Source organism: Miniopterus natalensis, chromosome 5 (genome assembly GCF_054644295.1).
Source record: "Miniopterus natalensis isolate mMinNat1 chromosome 5, mMinNat1.hap1, whole genome shotgun sequence".
Classification (NCBI taxonomy): Eukaryota; Metazoa; Chordata; class Mammalia; order Chiroptera; family Miniopteridae; genus Miniopterus; species Miniopterus natalensis.
This window is the reverse complement of record NC_142085.1, coordinates 7,797,889-7,817,319: the sequence shown is the minus strand read 5'-3', so window position 1 is coordinate 7,817,319 and position 19,431 is coordinate 7,797,889. Positions and strand designations below refer to the sequence as shown.

General features: G+C 51.9%; 1 protein-coding gene across 1 annotated transcript; it reads left to right on the top strand.

The window, feature by feature from the left end:
* Window positions 1-9,262: 9,262 nt before the first annotated feature.
* LOC148093024 (HLA class II histocompatibility antigen, DR beta 5 chain-like) lies at window positions 9,263-19,287 on the top strand. Its single transcript, XM_087817089.1, has 6 exons — window positions 9,263-9,377; window positions 14,893-15,162; window positions 17,334-17,615; window positions 18,264-18,374; window positions 18,827-18,850; window positions 19,131-19,287. Exons 1-6 carry the CDS (start codon window positions 9,278-9,280, stop codon window positions 19,142-19,144), a joined length of 801 nt encoding a protein of 266 aa, XP_087673215.1. The 5' UTR covers window positions 9,263-9,277; the 3' UTR covers window positions 19,145-19,287.
* The last annotated feature ends 144 nt before the right edge of the window (window positions 19,288-19,431 follow it).

Genomic DNA, 19,431 nt, shown 5'->3' with positions numbered 1-19,431 from the left:
GGGAGCGGGGGCGCTGCTGCTTCTCACAGGCCACCAGCTTCCCTCTCTCCCTATATACTTTTGTTACTGGTGCTTGAGCCTTCAAGTGACACGTGTCCTCTGCAGTGACCTAAGCGTCTCGGGAGCGCATCGCCCTTCCCGCAGCCTCCGACCTGCCTGTGCAGGGGGGAAAGTGGCTGACGCCGAGGGAACATCCTCTCCTGTCCCAGGTGTGACCCTCGACACTCACAGCCCCTCCCGCAGCCAGATGCAGTTTCAAAAATAATTTAACTCTTTTGCTCACTGCTCTCAAAATATGAGCAAAAGTTATTCAACTCACGATACTGAGCCACCTCCCATCCTACCCCCTTTCTTTCATCCTGCGGTGCGTGTGACATTTCCCTTCCCATGTGCTCGGGGGACTGCTGAGCTCTTTCCCCGCAGCCCCTTTATTCCCTCCCTTGGCTGAAAGCCCCCAGCGGCCCCTGGAGTTCCAGGGACAGTGTCTCTGCTGTTTCTCTTATTTTCTGTCACCGAGTCCAGGGACATGACTTCCTAAAACTCCTCAGTCAGAAGCCCGGGGTGCGGGGCCCATGGCAGGAGGAACAAGGCGACAATTTCTTTCCAAGATGATCAGGTTCCCAGGCGGCACAGTCACGACGGCCCCTCCGCAGGCCAAGCGGACAGCTGTGGTGCACACAGTGACAGGGGTCAGGGCCCAGCCTGTGACCTGTGAGCTCCAGTCCATGCAGGTAGACAAGCCAGCTCCGGCTCCCACGATGCCACGGGCACGTTAATTACTGTCACGCGGATTCTGAAACACAGGCCTAGTTTCTTAGTTACATAAAGAAAGGGCATTAATTGACCAGGTTGTTAACTGAAATTCTTAAAGTATCACTTACAAAAAAGAGGGAGAAAGTCTGTTTGTGAACTGATTCCTCGTTTGGCAAGTCAGGCTACCTGAGGAAGTGATTGAACCACCAAGGGAAAGTCACCTTCTTCCTCCAACAGAGTTAAAATGAGTTTTTAACCTCATACTGAAACCATCAGTCACACCCATAAATATTTTTAGAATCTTTTATACTTTTATAACTTGAAGCTATTATTTTATTCTCCAAAGAGCAAATTATGAATTGTAGTAAGGTGGTAATCTCGTAAGATACACATTACTCATCACGTATTGAGAGCAGAGACCATCGGGCAGAGGTCAAAGCCTGAAACGATAAAGACAATCTTATCTGTGTGGGCTGCTGCCTTACGGTTGGTACTGGGCTGGTTCAAGCCATTCGATCTTTTCTGCTGGCAATATTCTAGCACTAGGGGAGGGGTCCACAGGGCCTAGAATGTGGGCAGGAAGCGCTGTAGGGAAGCGATGCAAACGTTTAACATTCCTGTTTTCACTTCTGCAAGTGTGGGAGCTCTGTCGACACTGTTTCTGTTATTTGGTGATGGCTCTGGAAAAGGCACCATACATAAGTCCAAAGTGAATCAGTACCTTTGGGTAGCACGGGGATCTTAGGATGATTTCACACTTACACTCTCTCTAATCATGTTCCTCTTTGCGGGTATTTGGTTGTGTATGACTTTCAAGTCCCACAGGATAATCTTGGTATTGTTTTATAAGTTGATAAGTTTTAGAAGGGTCCACATATGTGCTACACCCAGGTTACACGAGACTAATTCACACAGAGACCGAATTGCTTCTTTGGAGTTTTTATTATTATTAGCCGGCCGCTGTGAACGGGTCTTGCCCTAAACAATCTCCCAGCCCCAAACAGTTTTTGCAGGGAGAATATAAAGGCAGAAAAAACAAACAAACTACATTGTATTTGGTGAAGGGGGAGCAGTTCGGTCAAGGGGACGCAGGCGGTGCAACTAGACAAGCAGTAGACAGAAGCTAGGGTAAGCGTTCCTGAACTTTCTCCAGCTGGCTGTCCTTGGCATTCTGTGGGCTGCCATCCTTCCCACAGCGCCGGGAAGGGAGGGGAGGTCACTGCTTCTACGTAATAAATGTGGTTGCTCCTGTTTATCTTAAAGTGGCGGTTGTAAGGGTAGAAGATGGGGTGCTGTACTTCATATGGACACGCTCTGTTCTTCATTTCTCATTTCACCCCAGGCTTTCTACCTGGGGCTACTTTCCTTCTGCCTCAAGGGCATCCTTTAGAATTTCCTTCATTAAAATCGGCTGGTGACAAATGATTTTTATTTTTATCCATCTAAACACGTTTTCTTCATTCTTGAAAGATCTAGTCATTGCGTCTAAAATTCCAGGCAGGCAGTTCTTTTCATTGGGCACAAGGAAAGCACGGCAGGGTTCTGGTTCTCATTATTGCTGCCGAAGGTCAGCAGTTGGTCTCTTTTTCGCTCCTTGAAGACAATCTGCATTTTAAGCCCTCTGGCTGCTTTTAACATATTCTCATTGTCCCACACGTTCTGCTGTTTCACCGGGGTTTGTCTCCGGCTTTCCCTTTTGTTCACACGGTTTGGGTATTTTGAGCTTCTCGAACAGGTGAATTGGTGTTTCATCAGTTCTGGAAGCTATTTTCAAGAAGAGGCGGCGGTGGCATCGTGAAGCGTTCTTCAGCATCTCGGTACCTGCCACCAGCATCGGTACCTGCCACTAGCATCTGGCTGGCGGGCCGGCTGCGACATAGCTTCCGTTTTCACTGGAGGGACAGTGACCCCTAACCAGCTCGTGGCTACCGTGTTACTCCAGCGGATCTCTGTCCCTGCTGGCGGGTGACGATTTCACGTGGCCGTAGGCTCTCTGCGCAGCAGGTTCTCAGGCCTCGGGGATGGCTCCTGCCTCCTGGGTGGAGGGGGTGCTGCAGGGGTTAATGGCACACAGCAGCCCTTCGGGATAATGGCTGTTCCATTTCATGTTTGCCATGGGTGCTGCTGTGCAGGTCAGGGCATTGTGACCCTGTTAGTTTGGGCAGTTTTATACCATAAACATTATGAAAATTTTTTTAAATATGTTTTCATACTCTTCTTTAGAGGGAAAGGAGGGCGAGAGAGAGAGAGAAACATCAATCGGCTGTCTCCTCCACGGGCCCACAACCCTGGCAGGTGCCCTGACCGGGAGTCAGACCAGCTACCTCTCGGTGCGTGGCATGCTGCTCCACCAACTGAGCCACACTGGCCAGGACGACATTATGAAATTTTTGATGTCCCAGGTGCCATATCTGAGATGGGAAAATGAATTGAAAATGATACTAACGGACAAAGCTTAACTTCCGACTTTCCAAGGGCACTGGGATCCAGGGCTGCTTCTGGAGGCACTTCTAGGAAAGGTTCCCTTTTCCATCAGCCTTCTCACCCCAAGAGCCCTTCGTCACCGCCCCACTTACAGTCTCGGAGATCATCTTTTGCTGAGTTCGGAGATTACATTTGCGCACAGTTAGGGGTAACAACATATTTAGCAAGGGTATTTTTCGTCTGATCAAGATCTATGGCGGGCTGATAAGTGCTCTCTATTGAACCCTTGCAGAGGCCACTATAAGGCACCTTATGGAGGCGATGACAGCCACCTGCTCTCCAGTGGAACCCAATGTGTTACCCGACAGGGAACGTGGCCCTGAGTGGGTCCGCCATGTGTGGGTCCTTGACTTAGTGCAGGAAAGATTTCACAGCATGCGTCTAGGTGATTTTGAGAGTATGTGTATTAAAGCTGGCGGCAGTGGGACAGGAAGGACTGAGGGCAGAAGGAGCAACAGGGGAGCCTTGGCGGGGCCGCTTACTCCCTGGGAAGTCGGAGACAAGGGGGCCTTGGAGACAGGCTCAGGGGGTTTGCCCGGGACAAGCTGCCGCCGTCCCCTGCTGCCCTGGTTGCAAGTCTCCTGAGGTCCCTCAGAGTTTCGGAGATGTGTGCCTGTGGGGGAAGGGGAGGGGAAGGGGAGGGCTCGGACCTGCTTCCAGGAGAGGGAGTGCCCCTGGGCCCTTGGTCTTGAGGCTTTTCTCTCTCTTGCAAGTAGGAATCTTAGGGGCGGTCTCAGGGTGGGTTTCAGCAGAATATTCATCAGTTTTCCAGGTGTGTTCTTTCAGGGTGTTGGTCTCCACTGATTGGTGACTGTCAGGGCAGGAGTCATTAGTCCTGGCAGCTGGTCCTGGTGTCACCCACCTGGTTTTGCTCCTTTTCTGGGCTGGAGCTAAACAACAACTAAGGCTCTGATCTTATCTGTAGGAGGTGCCCTTCATCTGGCTGTAAATTGCTCAGCCGTCTGTCTCAGTTTCCCCATTCTGCTTGCCAAGGATTTGCCAAGCTTCTTACTCTTCTGCCTCAAATGCATCTCTACCCAGAGGTCAGAGGGTCCTTAAGATAATGGGAGGTTTGGCGTTTTAAAGACTTTTTCTCTGAACCCTTTGGAGACTATATCAGACTGCGTTCTGGAAGACTTCTGAGCTTCCACCCGGGTGTAAACTCCAATCTGGATGCCAGCATGGAGAGGACGAGCAGGTCGGCCTGAATTGTACCGTTTCCTGATTTCATTGTCAGCTGAACGACAGTGAAATTGCAGTTAAAATTGAATCTGAAATTCTAGTTGCAATTTCCAAATCTTCTTGGTTAGGAAAACTATGCAGAGTCTGAGCATGTCTCTTTATTGTCCCAAGAAGTTTCTATTTAGACTTCACAGATGATATTATAACGGATATCTGCCAGAGGCATGCCAAAGGTTCCCGTGCGCCCCAAATTTCTCTCAATATTTCATGCCCAACTTGAACATGCTCAAACCCATCTAGAAGGTTACGCCTCACTTGACACTTTAGATCTTCATCATGGCAGTGGCTCTCTTTAACTACCTGAGAGGGCAGCTAGAAGCATCCTTAGCCACCTATCTAGATAAACACTCAGTGAATTGTCCACATGGGAGGACATGGTCTTAAGTCACAACTATGAAACTATAGGCAAAGGGACCACGGTCAAGATGAATGACAGTGTAATGAGGTCAGCAATAGCTAAAGGGAATGTTGACAGTTAAAAGAATTTAGTGCTCAGCCTGACCAGTGTGTGTTGGTCGGGTGTCACCCTGTGCACCACAACACTGCCAGTTCCATTCCTAGTCAGGGCCCATGCCCAGGTTGTGGGTTTGGTCTCCAGTAGGGGGTGTGCAGGACGTGGCTGATTGATGTTTCTGTCTCCCTTTCTCTTTCTCTCTGGAAAAAAAAAAAAAAATCAAGCAAAAAATAATTTTTTGTTAAAGAATTTAGTGTTCAACTTCTGTTGTGGAAGGAAAACAAACAAACTGCAATGCATTTGTCTAGTGAGAGGACCGATTGCCTATGGGACTGGTTCTAACCATACTTTGTGTTTTTCAAAGCTTAGAAATTGAAAAGGCAATGGGATTGCTCACTTCGGGAAAAGCTTAAAAGTTCAAAGAGGCCTCATGTGATCTTCTGCTGAGGTTATTAGAAAGCCTTTCCCCTGGTTAGATGCAGCCATGGTTTAGATAATTCCTTGTTAACTATCCTCTTTGCTCGTGTTTTAACTACTTACCAGATCCCCCCGAAAGCTTTTTCTTTAAAGTGCAAATTCGGGGCTCTAGAGACTGACAGGGTACCTTGGCCCAGATCGTCTTCAGCATCTCTAGGTGGACCTGTCACAGCACCCAGCTTTGCTCCTTCGCCCTGCCTGGGTAACCTAAGGGGGCAGGCTAGGGATCCCTTTGGTCATTAGTGAGCGGTCTCCTGGTCACTGCGCAGGGTTGGGAGGGGCCTCCAGGGCCACGTGGATGAAGAGAGGCCAAGCCAAGGGAGGGACTCACTCTCCTCCTGGGGAGAGGGACCACTCAGAAGTTGTTTTCTGAGTAGAAAGTTACTTCTCTATAAGGATGGACTATTTGAAAACAACCGGTAAAGATCATATTATTTATTTGGAGTAAGAGAAGCAACATTCCAAGCACAGACCTGGAATCATTGGGCAGTGGCTAGTGGAACACAAAGTGGGATTTTAAAAAATAATCTGGCCGGGATGTGGAAAAGCTTGGATTCTTTGCCTCAGCACAATTCACGCAAGGTCTGGCTCAAAGCGAAGGAAAACTGAAATGCTGTCTGCTGGCAATGTTACCGGGCAGGCCCGGAGAGCTCTCTCAGTGACCACTCAGCACAAACATTGTCCTTCTAAGAAACATGCTGTGCTAAAGTGTGACAAAACACAGAAAAATGAAGTCAGAGAATGAACTTCAGAAGTCGAAGGAGCCCTGTCGACTGGCTTAGTGTAAAGACAGGCCCATCTGAGTTCCTGCGGGGGCACATCGCGGAGCTCTCCACGGACGGGTCCTGTCAACCGTGCTGGGTGCTAATGCGGCCTGTCAAAGGCACAGTCTATCCATTTCCCCCTTAACTATAGGGACCAGTCACCTGCTCCTCACTTTAAGTTCCAAATTAGTGGGGGCAGCTTTCTGGAAACCGTGGACAATATTCTGAAGCAACTTGGACTAGAGACAGACACTCCGTGCTGACTGTGGCTTGTGATAAGCAAACGCCCATTTCCCCAGATGTGTTGCAACCTCTCAGGCTCCCTAAGGTGAGTCCTTTGAGTGACAACGGGTAGGACTCAAGAAGCAGAGTGACGCTGCAGACTGCAACCTGCCTGGTGTTCCCCCAAAACCTGCTCTCTGGTTTTACTCATTTCTTCCCAACACGTTGTGATTTGTTTTCTTAAACACAAACCTATGGTCCAAAGCACGAAGATCAGAGACTGTGAAACTTCTGAACTGAGGACCATTTTCTTCCAGAAACCAAATTAAGCGTCTTTCCTCGGGCCTGAGCCCTAAGTTGGCAGCTCCCCCCACAACAGAGCTGGGCAGGGCTGCGTCTCCTCCTGCATTCAGGGGACAGGGTCACCTGGGGCCCACGTGCAGGACTGACAGTGCGGGAACAGTTGCTGCATCGCTTTAGCTGAACTCTTCTTCCATGGAATTCACACTGAAGAAAAGTGTGAGATAGAGAATATTAAAAGCAGCACTTTTAGTCACACATAACTGTGTTCAACATACAGTATTTAAGTCATAGCTGTTGGTCACCTCTTTTTAAAAATAAATGGGTATGGTGTGTAGGTTATTTCTCAAATTCACATAAACAAGCTTTGATAGTGCTCTCCCTGACTATATTTCAGTGAGTTCTTCATATAGAATTGCTTCTGTCTGTCATCCTCTTACCCTAATCTAACGCGGGCCTTAGCTTTGCTTTCCCAGATTGTCCCACATCACAATTAGTGAATTTTTAGTGAAAGGAAAAGTGACATTGCCCTGGTTGCAATTGGACAACTGCCTGTGGTACTAAACTATCACTGGGGTCTAGGGACATAGTTTGTTCACGAACCCAGGGACGAGGGATTTCCTCCCAGCCTTTCCGAGAAGCTTCGACTTTGCCACATTAATAGCAATCTATTCTTCCAAAGTAAGTGAGATCAAATTTCTGTTCTATTTTTAGATGCTTAGATTTGCACTTCCGATGCTGAAGAGCCTGAAATGCTGAATGTGAAGTAGATTGGGTTAGGAATTTGGGGCCACTGTTACCTGTAAGGAGGAGGAGGCTTGTGTGGGAGCTCTGGGTGTCACTGCATAAGATAAACACAAACTTTGTCGGTTCCTGAGAAGGGTGAAAATGGTGACCTGGGAAACTTTGCAAGGAGCTGGAGTTGCGCTGTAGCTCCTCAGCTCGCAGAGGTCGCCGTCGCTCGGTGGCAGGCGTTGTCTGAGGGCCGTGCGGCCCTGCGGTCGCCACGGTGCCATCGCTTCTGCCAGGACACTGCTCTCCAGCAGCTGAGCGCGAGGCACGTGATGCAATGACTGCCCCACGACCGCTTGGCTCGATTCGGAGGGCACTGTTTACTGGCCTCCTGTCCTTGCAAAGGTCGTTTAACCTCCACCATTTATTTTCTCCAGCTGCAGGGGTGAAAAGGGTACTTATCTCGCCAGGACGACGTGAGAATTAAATAAACATATGATGCAAAGAAAGCCCTTGCACAATCCTGGGCGCAAGAGTAAAATGCTCAAAAATTCCTCCATACACTTGACTCACTTTTTGCATTGAGGGGTAACTGACGTGTGGCCTTCTATTGGTTTCCCGTGTACAGCATGACGATTTGAGATGTGTATGTATCGGGAATGATCGGCACGCGAGTCTGGTTAACATCTGCTCTGCACGGCTGCAATTTCCCCTGTGCTGAGAGCCTGTGAGAGCTGCTCCCTGGCTGTCTGCTGCACCCTCCTGACTTTTCTTTCTCAGCTGGATGTTGTGCCTTTCGATCCTCTTTTCCCATTTCACCCAGGAGACTGTAGTCATTTCGCTGCCGCTGGCGCGTGTCCCGTCCCTAGAGGTGCGCGGGCGCGGGAAGGGCTGTGCGTGGGAACGGCGGGCCGCGCAGCGGTGAGGGATCCAGGCGGAGAGAGGCCCGGGCTGGGCGCCAGGTCACAGCTCCGGGCGCTGGTTGCATAAAGCAGAGTCAGATGTTCTAAGCTATGTGGTTACATCAGAGGAGGTCCCTCCCAGTGTTTCCTAGTGTCCCATTGCCTGAGCGCTGTAATAATCTCATCATCAAAGTCTTCTTATACCTTTTCTTAGAATAAAGTCGGAGAAATTGACTAAATGCGAGGACATGTCCCCAGGAAAATGAGAGAAGCATAATGGGGCCTGGGTGTAAAGAGGTGGAGTTTTTCCCGTGAACTCTTAGTTCTAGAGCAGAGCTGTGTCACAGGCTGACTCTGAGCCTTTCTCTGCCTCTCAGCCCCCGCACACCTTGCTCTGGGCCGTCGGCTTCCCCCGTTGTGAGGTTAAGTGCCATCCAAAGGGGCTTTCCCTCCATTCCCCACACATCGCCTCCTCTCGGCCCCTTTCTCCAAGGGCATCCTGCAGGTGCCGCTAAGCTCGGTGACAGCACCAGGAGACAAACCTGAGAAACCTTTCACTGAGGTTAAATTATTCAGCAACTTTCAATCTCCTTCAGGCAGAGACCTTCCTCCCTGTAAAGAGGGACCGGCTGCGCTCTGCAACCAACAGCTGCGAGCCTGTCTCGGCATCAGTTACTGGGGAAGCTGCTCCTCCAGGTGTCCCCAGAATCTAAATGTTTAATGCAGGAAATTTTACCTTTCAGAAGAGGACCTTCACAGCGAGTCTCAGACCAGCAACTGATGATGCTCTGCGAATACGAGGCTGATTGGTTCTCAACACTGAGATTACTCAGGAGCAAAGAAACCAGTTCCTTAGCTGCTATTTTTGGGGATGGGGTAAAGGGGAATCCTGGTCCTCACTGAGTGAGACTTGCCTGCTCCCTGCACCGTCCTCTCTGTCCTCCAGCATGGTGTGTCTGTGGTTTCCCGGAGGCTCCTGGATGGCAGCTCTGACAGTGACACTGATGGCACTGAGCCCTTTCCTGACTTGGGCCAGGGACACACCACGTAAGTGCTCCTTGGGGGGTGAACTGTTGCCGGGTGGGGATAAAAGAAAATTGGCTTTGTCACTGTGTCCAGGCCATGTCCATTAGAAAACTGTGACATTTTCTTCAGTGGCCACATGGACCCCCAACTCTTTCCACAGGAAAAGGAGCCTGGGTGGCCGCCACTATGGGGGCTGTGAAGGGGCTCCCTGGCTATAGGCCGTTTCCTCTCAGCTCTCCTCCAGTCAAACCTCTCCAGCCCTGTGTCCCACTCTCTCCGGGTCTTGCGAGGATTTAGAAATAATGATTTCAGACTGCTTCCCATCCAGTGGTTCCCTTTATTTTATTGAGTTATCCGAAGATAAGGAAAGTTTTTCTGAAATTTTATGGGGAATCAAAAGGAATTCCAAGGGTCTCTTTTTGAAGATCCTATGTTGTGTCCTCAACAGAATCTGTGAGGTTGGTGCCTCTCCCTACTCTGAAGGGGCCTCCCCCACTATCTCCTTTCCTTCCCCCTGAACCCCAATGTTGGTAAGGCCTGTGTCCCTGTAATGAAGGTTCTCCGAGAGAAGTGGGCTAGTGCTCTCTCTTCCCCCCGCGGAAAGCCCCCTGGAGCCGAAGCAGAGGTTCTTAGTACTCGGAATGACCCTGCAGATCAGGAACATCTATGGGGTTCTTTGCTGCCTTAAGGAACTGAAGGCATCTTCGGAACACCTGGCCAGATTAGTGTTCGTCGTGGATCCTTCATTCTGTCAGTTCCTCCTACATCTCCTCCTCTTTGACCTGAGCCCACAAGTAGGGATTCAACTAGTAGAGATAAATTGTATGAAATTTTGTGTTTTTAAGTTAAAAACAGACAAATACTAGCAATTTCATAGGTTCAGGTTATACGCCTCGAGCAGGAGTCTAGAGTGTGAAGGTTGCTTCCGTCCCACGGGGCTGAAAGTCATAATCAAGTCAAGGGAACTCATGGGCCTCCGGGAGTCTTGGCCCCAATGTCCCAGGTCCATTCAGCCTGCCCTCGGTTTCCCTTCATTGGACAAGTTTGGTGGCCTCTGCTCCCAGGTCTCCCTATTCCTTCCCCAGCTGTGTCCTCACCATTCCTGAGACCCCAAAGCTCACACAGACCTCAGCACTGGAACAGGTCCATTGTCAGGATAAAATGTCACGATATTTTCCTTCTTTCTGAAAACCACCTTTTCCTTACCTGGCATGTTTCTTCCAAATAGTAGGAGGAGAGAGAAAGAGTCTGAATTTCTCACAGGAAGCAGAGGGGACAGAATGTGTCATCTGAATAGAAGCCTGCAGGAGCTTGAGCCCCTGCTGCTTTCCAGGGTCCCCACAGTGGTCAAGTCCCAGAACCTGGGTTCATTCATTGGACCACAGATATTTATCTGAGCGACAGTGATATACTGGGCTCTGTTCTAGGCTCAGAGAATCCTACCTGAATATGACAGAAAGTCCCCTTTTACCATGGAGCTTAGCTAATCTCGGGAGAAAGACAATAACCCAGTAATATTTAAGAAAGAAAAAACTGTCAGAGAGCAATAACTGCTCTGAAAACCACACAGCAGGGTTACAGGGCAGAGAGGCTTGGATTCGCCTGACATCAGTCCACGGGGTTAGGGAGCTGTCCCTGAGAAAGTGACGTTCAGAGGCATTTGAGACCTGAGTTTTGAGAGAGGCCACCATGTGAAAATCTGAGGGACAGGTATTCCAGGGAAGGAACAGGGAAAGGCTGAAGTGGGGGACCGTGTTTGCCGTGTCTGAGCGACAGGAGGAAGGCCAGAGCGGCTGAGGCACAGCGAGCAAGGTGGGAGCGACACTGACACAGGAGGAGGTTGGGGAGACGGGAGACAAATCATACCGGGCCCTGGTGGCCATGGTGAGAAATCTGAATTTTATCTGAAGAGAGCTGAGAACTACTGGAGGGTTACAAGGAGAGGAGAGTCCATTTATATTTGTTTAAAAAGTAAGAATTCTAGCCACCATGTGGAGATTGGGTCGGGGGTTCACAAGTGAGTGCGGAGGAGTCTCCAGGGCAGACGTGCCCGGCCCGTTAGTGCGCTGCGGCCAAGGCGGTGGTGAAGCTAAAGAGCAGATCTGGGCGGATCGCTCGATGCCGTGTTGAGGGATCTGATGGGTCGGGGAACACAGTCAAGCTCATCCCTAAGGATTTTGTCTGAACAATCTGAGGAACCTTGGAGGAGCCGTTTATTGAGAGAGGGAAGACTGTGGGAGAGAATTATTCAAGTGGGTGGTTAGGAATACATATTTTGTTTAAGTTGGAAATGATTTTTTGACATTTATGTGTAGCTGTCAAGAGGTGGGTTGAATACGGGAGCCTGGAGTTCAGGGCCAGCCAGGACTGGAGGTGTCTGTGTTGGTGTCAGGGCCACATGTGCTGTGTTATATTCCAGGGAGGTGGAGGGGGCCACACAGTGAGAGAGTGTGTAGCAGACAAGACACAACCAGCTCTGACCCCAGAGGACCAAGGGCCAATGAGTCAGCAAAGGGGACTGGGAAGGGTGCCAGGGTGGTGAGGAAAACCTGGGGAAGGTGATGCAGGGCAGTGAAGGGAGGCAGATTTTTCCAGAAGGAGGGGGAGGCCGGGTGTGGTGAGAACAGGCAGAGAAGCGAGCACTGGGCTTGGTGGACGTTAGCAGTCGGTGGAGTGCACGGGATGGAACCCGGACTGGACCGTTTGAGGAGAGACTGGGAGCTGAAGACGTGAAGGATGACTACAGGTGACTCTGAGCAGTGGCCTCAGGGAGCGACTGTGCTCTGGGATCGAGGAGCCTGCTGGGCCCAAAGCATGAGAATAAAAGAGTCTGAAAAGAAGCTGGGTGGGCATGAGAAGCAGAGATGTTCAGTCATCAGCAAGGAGCCACTGGGGTGACCTTGAATGCAGAGGTGACCGGTTATGCAAGGGCCATTAATTATACAGTTAGTATTTATTAGTGACCAAGAAGAGGCCAGTTGTCACCCTGGGAGAGGGGGAGGACGTCACCAACAGGATGGCCCCAGCAGCATGGAGGCCGCACCTTTGGCAGTTACTATGACCCAGGCCTAAAGCTGAGTATGTAACTCTCATAACTACCCTATCTTATCTGCAGCAATTAAAACTGGGATCATCTATGGGATCTAATTCAGAGAGTTTAAGTAACTGACCCCGTCACGTAGTGAATTGTAGAACCCAGATGACATGGTCTGGGTCTCAGCGTCTAGAACGTCCCTCTCTCCTGCGTCAGCACAGTCCTTTCACACTAGGTTCCTGTCTGTCCTGTTATTATACACAAACCAGTGTTTCTGTGCTTTTGTTCAAAATGATATTTACTGATAAAATTAACTAAAGACAATTGCCAAATGCTAATGAAGATACTATTTGCTTTAGGAAGTTAAGGAATAGTAAGATCTGTGAGCTTGCATTCATAGGGGTTATAAGAAATAAAATAGCAATGCATTTATTACTTATATGATCAGCACTGGGAAGAATCGCCATTTAATTCCACACTTAATATCTTATGAGGAATCCAGTGTCATGAAATCTGTTTTAGACATAAAGGAGAAAGGCCCATGGGTGTTAATATCTGACTCAAGTGAAGAGCTAATGTTCAAAGTTAGATTTTCTAGTTCTAGAGCTCGGGCTTCAAACACCACTAGTGAACAGGGGCTCGGCTGGGTCTGGGTTCCTGCTGGAATTCCTGATGTTCACATGGGCCAGTGTGGGTCTTCGGGCTGGGGCGGGCAGATGCTAGGGCTGCTCGTTCCAACATATAGGAGAAATTTACATGTATGTTACATTTATAATTTGAAAAGTTGCTTAGGGGCTCACACTAGGGACAGACCATCGTGGGCACAGGAGGAAGAACATGAAGTTTAAATAGTCTCCTCTGTCCCAGAGTTTGTCAGCAGGTGGGCTAGGGTTGCTGAAGGAAATACAGGAGGCCCGATTAAATCTGAATTTCAGAGAAACAACAATGATTTATCTAAAATCCAAATGTAACTGAATCCTGCGTTTTTATTTGCTAAGTTGGGGACCTTTACCTTGGGCACATGAGCGTGGACAGATGGCGCTGACCGTGCAGGCTGCAGGGAACAGCAACTCCACACGTTTTGTTTCCGAACCTCCTCATGTGCCCAGAAGGTCCGAGAGGGTCTGAGTGGACCTGGTCTGGCCAGAGTGCCCTCCTCTCTGCCGTCAGTTCCGAGGGAAGGTCGGGACCTGCTCATTTTGTAAACTGTCTATATGAGAGTGTCACCTCAGCTTCTCCCCTTCTGCGGGGACCTGCCTCTAGAAACGAGAGTCCACACCCGGCCCGGGCGGGTAACCCGGTGCCTGCTGCTGTTGCTGGGAGCAGGGGGCAGCTAGAAGTGGATCAGTTGGGACACTGAGCAGGATTCAAATGGCAGCGGCCGTAGTTTTCTACCGTGGATGAGACGTGCACCAGTGGAGAAGTTAAGAAAGATGACGGCGTGGAGGGTAAATTAAACGGCCTGGTGATGGACTGGCAAGGGGCAGGAACAGGTACATCTTGGTCCTGAGCAGATGTATTTTGCTGGAAAATTACTCTGCACGGGACCGGATTCCTAAGATAAACATACAGGACCAAGGCTTTCAGCAGGTACGACGTTGGCAGAATGCGTGCGGGAGGTCTCCGCTGTGGCTTCATCGACAGTGTCATTTTCACCACAGATTTTCCAGATGCTTCACGGCCGCGGGGCTCCCCTGAGAAGGAGGGTTCACGGCCCCTTCCCCGCCCCACCCCTGGAACATCTGGCAATACTGAAGCCGCGTCCGGTTGTCACACTGCGGGTTTCTTCTGACAGCTGGCGGGATGAGGCCAGGGATGCGGTGCACAGCCCGGAGTACACAGCAGCCAACCACCCCGGCCCCAAATGTCACCCGCGTTGAGGCCGAGGACACTGCTGTACACGGGCTGTTTCCACAGCCTCCAGACGCACGCTCTGAACGCACGCTCGCCTCCCGGTTCAGTTCTTCATGGTTTACTTTATGTATTTATAGACAGTTATACAAATTAGCCACCTCTTGTTGAATCCATTGAATCCATTGAAGTTTAAAACCTTCAGTTTTATTTTTTGTCTCATGCAATGTTTGTGACAATGTCATGACTTCGCGGTCATCTCATCTGTATGGACTTTCAACAGCTGGTCCCTTTAAGTCACACGCATGTCTGAGTGAAGGGTCCGCCTGTCTGCGGCAATTGGCTTCCACCCGTCCGTCCCCTTTTAGCCACAGGTGGGCCGGGTGTCCTGCGCCTGCTGGGCTCGGACGCGCAGAAAGGGGACGGGCCCTGTCGGGCTGCGGTTTCATCTCCGCAACACGGGCCGGGGAGCCCAGTGGACCCCGGGGCTCAGGGTCCCGGGGCCTCCCCGCCCTCGGCCTCCCCCCAGCCCCGACGAGAGGCGACCCCTGGGCGCTGGCGGTCGGGTGCCCGTGTCCTCGTGTCCCCACCGCCTGGGGCGGCGTCGCCGTCAGAGTCTAACCAGGGTCACTGCTCGCTCTGTCCCCACAGCACATTTCCTGAAGCAGGATAAGTACGAGTGTCATTTCTCCAACGGGACCGAGCGGGTGCGGTACCTGCACAGAGACATCTACAACGGGAGGGAGGACCTGCGCTTCGACAGCGACGTGGGGGAGTACCGCGCGCTGACCGAGCTGGGGCGGCCGGACGCCGAGTACTGGAACGGGCAGGAGGACGTCCTGGAGCGGCGTCGGGCGGAGGTGGACACGTACTGCAGAGTCAGCTACCAGGTGTCTGAGCGATTCCTGGTGCATCGGCAAAGTGAGTGGGGGGGGGGGCGCGTGTGCCCGAGTGTTCCCCGAGTGTTCCCCGAGTGCTCCCCGAGTGCTCCCGGAGTGCTCCCCGAGTGTTCCCCGAGTGCTCCCCGAGTGCTCCCCGAGTGCTCCCCGAGTGTTCCCCGAGTGTTCCCCGAGTGCTCCCCGAGTGTTCCCCGAGTGTTCCCCGAGTGTTCCCCGAGCGCGCGGGTGTAGGGCTGCGAGCGAGCACACTTGGGAGGGGACCCGTGAGGCCCGCTGTCGGGGACACTGGGGTTCTGCCCCGTGGGAGGGACGTGTGGGTGCCGTCTGTGTGTCTAGTGGGGGCAGGTTCGGGGAGCAGAGGTGGGGAGTGGGGGGGACGCGGAGTCGCAGCCTGTGGGCCGCCCCCTTCCTGTCCCGAGCCCCTGGAAGAGGCCGTGGCCTTGGGCAGAGGGTCAGCCTGGGGGGCTGGGGCACCTCTCATCCTCCCCAGGCTCCTCTTAGGTCTAAGTTTCTTGCTTTAAAGAAAAAACACCTCCCTCCCTCCTCCTCCTCCTCCCTTAGTGTATCTATTTTTACGTGGCTGAAATGATTGTGAAACCACGGTTTTGAATTATAATTTTGTCACTGAGCGTACTGAGGTCCCTGCCTTTACAAAGCTAAAGCATAGTAATTACATGTTATCTTCTTACAGTTGTGACCATTTACCTCACATTCTGAATCTTTGTCAATATTACCAAATGCTCAGTTGAAAATTCGCTTTTTATTTTTAATTTCCGCTTCTTTGATTTCTACGGTTCCTGAACAGTTTCACGCACTTGCTGGTTAATTGTCGCTCCTGCTGTAACTTGCATGTTGTCGGTCCTCTCTGGGGTCCTGGCGTTTCCCTCAGTGACTTTATGGCTCCTCTGTGCAGCTAGATGGACCCTGCTGACCGGGTTCAGCACTTTCTCCTGCTCCTGGTTCGCCTTCTGATTCCGGTTTATTACTTTCAGTGTTAAGAATTTAAACATCTTTAATGTAATGAATGTGCGGCAAAGTTGTTAGCAATGATTTACCATCAATTGTAAGTACCCTGTAGTGGTTTAGCAGCAATGTTTTCCCAGGGTGCTCCTCTCCCCTCCCCTACTCTCCTCTTCCTCCCCCTCCCCCTCTGCTCCCCCTCCGCTTCCCTCCCCTCCTCCTTCTCCTTCCCCTATGCTCTCCCTCCCCCCCTTCCCTTCCCTCTCCTCCCCCCACCCCCCATCCTCCCCTCCACAATTGTGTATTGAGCCTGGTCTCAGGCAGGAAGCACACCTATTACTGAGTCCCAGACCCTGCCCTGAGCTCAAATGTCAGCTTGATGAGAGATGGTTATGAAACGACAATAATTCCAGCACTAGATTTTTGAGGAGAGGGGTTGCTCAGCCAGTGTAACTAAGTACTTTTAACGAGTGACTTTCCTTGGTCCTTCCCTCTCCTGCAGGACTCGTGCTCCTCTGGGACTCGGCTCCCCGAGTTAGAGAATCCCCCGTGTCCTTCCCGCTTCCCAGGTAGAACCACTTCTGTGGTGGTCTCAGGTGTCACAGCTGCATCCCTGGGATTTCACGCCCTCTGTCCCCATCTTCCCCAAGCTGTCCCCCAGTTTACCCACACTGCTTTGAATGACATTTTCTCTCCAAGTGAAGGAGGATAGTAAATAGCTAACACATAGTGAAGCCTAAGATCCAGCCCTGGTTTTACATGTTTTAGGTCCACCCATCCTCATGTATCCCTAAGGGGCAACTGAGTATTATTATCGCCTTTGGAGGTAAGAAAGCTGAGCAGAGAGGAATGTAAAATCCTCCCAGGTCACCCAGTAAGAGGCAGAGCCTGGATTTGAACCCAGACAGCCCCCGTTCCAGAAATCACACTTTTAACCAATACACTAACTACATGCCTTGCAAAGATCTCTAAACACTCCATTTCAACAGTGAATAACTGTTTCGAGGCATGAAAAAATCCCACAAGTTTCCTCTGCATCTCAAATCAAGTGGGCGCACGCTGGAGGGTCAGATTCAAGGCTCATGGCAGCAACTCCTGCTGGGCCGCAGGGCCGGCTCTGAGGGAGGCCTGCCCGAGCCTGGAGCCTGGGACTGGAGCCTGGAGGCAAAAGGGAGCCAGCCAAGGAGCCTTCCCTGCCTTCCTCACATGGCCCCTCCCCCCTTTCTGTCCTAGCTGCGCCTACAGTGACCGTGTATCCCGCCAAGACCCGGCGCCTGCAGCACCACAACCTCCTGGTCTGCTCTGTGAACGGCTTCTATCCAGGCCACGTTGACGTCCGCTGGCTGCGGGACGGCCAGGAGCAGGAGGCCGGGGTCGTGTCCACAGGCCTGATCCGGAATGGAGACTGGACCTTCCAGATCCTGGTGATGCTGGAGACAGTTCCCCAGAGCGGAGAGGTCTACACCTGCCAAGTGCAGCACCCGAGCCGGACGAGCCCGCTCACCAAGGAATGGAGTGAGATGTGCTCGGACTCGCCCGCCTCACCCGCCACAGGGGACTCTGCTTATCCCCGGGGGGCAGGGCTCTCCCCTCCCCAACCACACTATCCTTTGCTGTGTCTCTCCAGCACAGGCCACCGGGGTGGGCCTGTGATCACCTCTGTGGACACCTAGAGCCTGGGAGGCCGTCATTCCTATCCCTGCTTTGACATTCCCACAATATCTCAGGTCTTGGTCCCCTTGGCCCTGGGCACCAGTCCCCTGCGTCAGCTGGGCTGGTACTTCTGCCTGTTGCTCTGAGTTGTCCACTGTGATCTGAGAAGAGGCTCGTCCTCTACAACAGAGGGAACTTCCTGACACAGGAGAGGCCAGTGTCCGCTTTGCCATCTGTGAGCTCTGTCACCCTGCACCAGTCCTGAACCTCACTGAGCCCCAGGCTCCGCATCCATCAGATGCTGAAGCGGTGGCCTCGTGCCAGGGCTGGGAGGCTGCAGGGCCAGTGCCTGCACCGCGTACCCACCAGTGGGACCCAAGTCTCTTCTCCAGAAAGGGCCGACTGTGCTGGTTCCTCTGGATTCCTTCTCTCTCCCTCAAAGCTGTCAGTCCCAGTCTCAGGGAAATTGGCTTTGGGATAAAACCCACTAAAACTGGCTCCTTCTCCCAGGTGCACAGTCTGGATCTGCACAGAGCAAGATGCTGAGTGGAGTCGGGGGCTTCGTGCTGGGTCTGCTCTTCCTCGGGGCAGGGCTGTTCGTCTACTTCAGGAATCAGAAAGGTCAGGAAGCCACTGGGGTTCCCCGCAGACTTTATGTGGGGAAATTAGGACTTTGCTCAGGTTAGTCTTCTGTGTATCCATGGCCCGTATAAAGCCTTTCTCTGGACGAGCTCAAATCTCCTGGAAATCCAGAAATAAACGGTCCATGGTTCCTTATGGTTGAAACATAAAGAGTTATGGCCGGTGGAGGTGGCAGAAGGGTTAACACGCCCGGAGCTTTGGGTCCAGATCCTGGGAGATGCAGGAGCAGACCCGACGGTGCATAAGATTACACCGGACGAGTGACAGAGGTCGGGGGGCCACAGCTCTCCGTTCCTGCTCTCCTCTCTCCTCTGGTGTCATGTGAGGCGGGTGTGGCAATCGAGAAATCCAGGGGGTCAGGGCGGGGACCTTGTTTTGGGGACAGATTTCCCTTCCTATCTTGAAGTGTTTACCTTCCTTCTCTTTCCCAGGACACTCTGGACTTCAGCCAGCAGGTAATGCTGCTCAGTCCCCTTTCAGAGACACACTCGCTTTCCCCAGAACAGGAGGTGGGGGTGACGGACAGGAGACAGAAACCCTGGGAGACACTGGGTCTGACCTCTGGCCGGGCCGTTTACACCGAAGCTCCTGCTCCCCACTTGGTAACAGGCCGGCCCTGAAGGAGCTTTGGGGGTGACGCAGAACTTCTTCTTGCGGAGCTGAAACAGGAGGCCCGGGAGGGGACAGCGCCGCTGGTTGGCAGGGCCTGGAAACAACACTGCCCTCTGTCCGCAGGACTCCTGAGCTGAGGTGACGATGGTGACAATGGTGACAATTGAGGAGAAAAGAGCCTTGTGTCCTGGCCTCTTCGCAGCATGAAAAGCTTTCCTGCTCGGCTCTTTAGTGCCTCCTGGCTGCCCTTTGGTCCTGATTCAAGACCCTGCGGGAAACGTGCTCCCCGCTGGCTTCCTCAGCCCCCCGACCCGGAGCCCCCAGGATGGACGGGGAACCTCATCTCCACCCGCCCGCTCCCTTTGTACTCGGCCCTCGCTGTGCGATGGGCCCCTGAGCTCACCTCTCCCACGTTTCTGTATAA